At 37.0% G+C, this 4,643-nt stretch overlaps 1 protein-coding gene across 1 annotated transcript in view; it reads right to left on the reverse strand.

The window, feature by feature from the left end:
- The window catches only part of LOC106528473 (uncharacterized), a 4,873-nt gene extending 2,910 nt beyond the window's left edge, over window positions 1–1,963 (reverse strand). The window contains exons 1-3 of the mRNA XM_014023646.1: window positions 1,557–1,963; window positions 663–737; window positions 425–512 (exon numbers count right to left, since the gene is read on the reverse strand). Coding sequence (XP_013879100.1) covers window positions 425–512; window positions 663–737; window positions 1,557–1,765 — 372 coding nt within the window. The 5' untranslated portion in view covers window positions 1,766–1,963. The remainder of the gene's footprint in view (window positions 1–424; window positions 513–662; window positions 738–1,556) is intronic.
- Window positions 1,964–4,643: the final 2,680 nt, after the last annotated feature.

Here is a 4,643-nt window from a genome sequence, read left to right on the forward strand (position 1 = left end):
ATGTTAGATAAATTTGAAAATGAGGTTTTTAAAATATCCGTAAGACTTGAAAAAATCAGTGAGATTGCTCTATATGTCTGTATACCTGCAAAATGACAAACAGTACTATATAACATTTTAGACACATTCTAGACAGTTTATCAGCTAAAAAAAGTTAATTTTGGGGTAAGTTACTCTTTAAGTCTTTTTTTCTTGAGGATTTGTAATTTCACCGATTACTTATTTAAATCTTAACTTTCACTTTTGTTTTGTTGCATTCAAAGCACAGAAACAGTACTATATAACATTTTAGACACATTCTAGACAGTTTATCAGCTAAAAAAGTTAATTTTGGGGTAAGTTACTCTTTAATAGATTTAAATTATGGATCCATTAATAGATGAATTGTGTTCAATTTCTTAAAAAATATCAGGTTTTGATTTACCTGTCCAGGTATGGGCGACTGAGCCATCTCCTGTTCTTCTTCAGCGAATGAACTCGTCAGAAACTCATCATCTGAGTGAACGCTTTCACTAAACAAACCCAGAGCAGTGCATTTCATTTAGGCAAAAATGTTGGAGTTTTCTAAGCAACATAAAACCTGTTACAATCAACGAACCAAGTGCCAAAAATTTTAAAAATAAAAATAAAAATTTGACACGGTAAATCAGATTTACTCTCACCAAGACTCAGTTGAAGAGCACAGATCAGGTTCCTGCTGAGTTCCTCGATTCTTTTCTAATTCAGTCTGAAAAAAACTTCAAACCAAAACAAATGATTCACTGTGGAGCGAAGGAAAGACAGAAGAGTTTTAACTAAGGAACTAGATTCATATCGTAATCAGAGAACAAAATGTTTTTAACATAATGGAAAAATTGCCACGATTTTTAAATCTCATAGATGAGTTTGTCTGCGATGTTTCCTTAAACTAAAAAATGTGCAAACAGCTTTTAAATGTCCCGTGAGTTTGTTTACCTACAGAAACAGTTGAAGTGATATATGTCAACATGTTTGAGGAAACATAAAGAAAGAACTTCAATAATTATTTTAATGTGTCTGTAGTTTTTATGCTCATTTTTCTTTGTGAAATATGTCCATATGGTCTCTATAACAATCTATAATAACAGGCTTCTTACAGACTGATGTAACCTGCTGAGTCTGGACTTAAAGAGAAATATAAACTTACAGGTCCAGCAGAGGTTTAGAGGAGCTCCATCTTTACATCCCTGATGTTTATCCTCGACACCGGTCTTTACTCCACCTTTGTCTTTCCAAGCTGCAGATTTTGTTTTATATTTCCACCTAAATGTCCTCTTAGAGATTCTTCTCCTGTTGATTTCACCGTGTTTATTTACCTGCAGACTACAGTATAAAGTAGGCCAGTCACGTGACTCTGTGTTCACGGAGCGTGGACCCGCATTTCAAAACTGCCTATCAATAAACACGGAAAACTACTGGAATAAGCTATTTTAAAGCGCACCGTTTTGATGTTGTTAAAGATGACTCGGTTTGTGTTTACTTAGGGTCGACGTGTATGTTTCAGCCATTGGAAAAAGCCTCAAACCTTTTGAACTTACCGGTCCAGGAGAAGTTTCGCAAAAGCCGCGTGCGATTTGATGCCGAGCTCCGTCTTTATGGCGCTCCACCGCCCCGCTTGATTCCCGATATTTATCCTCGACAGCTGTCTGAGTCGTTCTTTCTCTTTCCTTGCGCGTTTAGCGTCGGATTCACTTTTGTATTTCCACCTGAACGTCTTCTCCCTGACTCGCCTGGCCGACTCCGCCATGTTTGTTTACTTGGAGGACTTCCTGTGGGTCAGTCGCGTATAACTCGGGTTTTCGGTGGATTCAGGTCGTCGACGTGTATTAAAATACTAAAACCAACGAGGTATATTTACCTCTTTGACTAAAACCATATGTTGACAGACCGGTGCTTTGTTTACATTGAGTGCGTACCTCATCTATTATTGGTTCTCGTCAAACATTTTTCTTCTTCTTCTTCTTTCATTTTAGCACATTTTTACAGTCAGGCGAGCTTGAGCGCCCTCTAGCGGTAGCCTGATTTTTTTCTAAACCAAAATCATACTTATTTGCACATTTGTGGGGCATTTGTAAGTGGTGTATTTTTCTGATAGACCTGTTTTTTTTTTTAAAGATTTTAAATGTTTAACTAAAAGCTAAAAATAAATAATTTATCTGTCCATTAAAGCTATGACAGCTCTCAAAATGATGCAGTTTCTGCATCAATAAACAACGAAGGCTTTGTGTTAGTTCAACTTTGAGTATTAATAATGATAATACAGAAAACAGCAAATATTCATTGTCTTGTTTATAATTAATCCAATAATCAGCGATGGAAATCCCCTCATTAAGAGTTTATCCCTTTACAGCTTATTTGTATTTGACATCATCTGCTTGTAAACACTGAGGTTTTTTTTATTTTACTTTTTTACTTTTATTTTTACTCCAGTCAGGCCTGTCATAATGCAGTTTTTCTAAAAACAAAAACTACTCCACATTTAGATATTTTCCTTTTTCAATGCTTATTACATATAAAACTGTTACATGTTTTGACTTTGTACAACTTTATAAAATCTTTTTTTGTCTTTCCCTCCTGTTGTTTCAGATTTACTTAGATTTTTAAAAATAAAAAGTATAGATTTTCTGTTGGATTCAGGTCAGGTGATTGGCTGGGCCATTCCAGCAGCTTTAGTTTCTTTCTCTGAAACCAACTGAGAGTTTCCTTGGCTTTGTGTTTGGGCTCATTGTCTTGCTGAAATGTCCAGCCACGTTTCATCTTCATCATCCTGGTAGATGGAAGCAGATTTTTATCAAGAATGTCTCTGTACATTTTTCCACTCATCCTTCCTTCAATTATTTGAAGTTTGCCAGTACCATATGCTGAAAAACAGCCCCACACCATGATGTTCCCACCTCCAAACTTCACTGTTGGTATGGTGTTTTTGGGCTGATGTGCAGTGCCATTTGACCTCCAAACATTATGTGTATTCTGGCATCCAAACAGTTCAATGTTGGTCTCATCTGACCAGACTATATTCTCCCAGTATTTCACAGGCTTGTCTAAATGTTGTGCAGCAAACTTTAAAGGAGCTTCAACATGCTGTTTCTTCAGCAGTGGAGTCTTGCGTGGTGAGCGTGCATACAGGCCATGGTGGTTCAGTGCATTACTTATTGTTTTCTTTGAAACAAACGTACCTGCTAATTCCAGGTCTTTCTGAAGCTCTCCACAAGTGGTCCTTGGCTCTTGGACAACTCTTCTGATAATTCTTTTCACTCCTCTGTCAGAAATCTTGTGAGGAGCACCTGGTCGTGGTCGGTTTATGGTGAAATAATGTTCTTTCCACTTCTGAATTATGGCCCCAACAGTGCTCACTGGAACCTTCAGAAGTTTAGACATTCTTCTGTAACCGATGCCATCATTATGCTTTGCAACAATAAGGTTGTGAAGGTCGTGAGAGAGCTCTTTACTTTTACCCATCATCAGATGGTTCTTGTGTGACACCTGGCCATCATTTGGGACTGAACCAGCTGATATTAATTTGCACTGACAAGGGGCAGACTTGGTTTCTAATTACTGAGAGAGTTCAGCTGGTGTCTTGGCTTTCCATGCCTTTTTACACCTCCCTTTCTTCATGTGTTCAATACTTTTCCCTGTGCCATTCCACATTATTACAAATAACTTAATTTCTGGACATTTATGGTTTGATTTCTTTGTATGTATGGATCACTTGGGTTGTTACCGACATCTGGTGAAAATTTCATGTCATTAGCACCTCTAGTAATATATTCACTGAGAAAAATGGTGACGTGTTCAATACTTATTTTACTCGCTGTAACTCTGCTTCTGTCGACCCATCCTCACAGCTTTTAGTCAACGCTCCTTCTCAGAAGAGGAGAGAAAATTTTGCTTTCGACCAGGACTCTCAGACTCCATTGTTCGTCCTCTGGCTCAGTTTACAGCCGGGGGTCGATGGTTCCTGTCATGCCACCTGTTCAGTACCTGTGCTCAGGGATTGTGTGAAGCCTATCAAATGTCAAAAACAAGCAAGTTGAAATTGTTGGCAACAAAAACACGACTTTTTTTTTCCATTTTATTACAAATGATGCTGTAGTCATTTATGAACGATGCATTACTTTTATCATGAATGATTTTTATAATAAAATAAACATCTTAATTAAACAGCAATCGAACAATAAGTTTTAAAGTCAAAATAGTTAAATTTTGCCTTGCTTTTGAACCCTTTATTTATCAAAAAGGCCACCATTAATAACATACCTGTTCAACATTTGGTCTGTCTGAAACCTCCTCTGGATATGAAGACTTCTCCACATCCTGCTTTTGCTTCGTCTAATAAAACATGATCTGCTGGATCTTGAAACTTTTCAGGACGAGTGGGAATCATCTCTGGTTCAATTCTGCTCGCTTTTATGGCTGCAGGACTAGGGCTGTGAATAAAAATCTAAAGATCGATATTTTTTTCAAAAACAATGTTTTATCGATTTTCTTTCTTTTAATGTTGATACCCCCAACCATTAGAGTGCAGCATAACCATGTATGATTCTTGTTCAGAGCAAGAAACAGCAAATTGAAAGTTACATCAAAGAATAAGAAATAAGTTTTAGCTGTACATTAATTACACTGCC

The sequence above is a fragment of the Austrofundulus limnaeus genome, unplaced genomic scaffold (assembly GCF_001266775.1).
Source record: "Austrofundulus limnaeus strain Quisiro unplaced genomic scaffold, Austrofundulus_limnaeus-1.0 Scaffold384, whole genome shotgun sequence".
NCBI classification, from domain to species: Eukaryota; Metazoa; Chordata; class Actinopteri; order Cyprinodontiformes; family Rivulidae; genus Austrofundulus; species Austrofundulus limnaeus.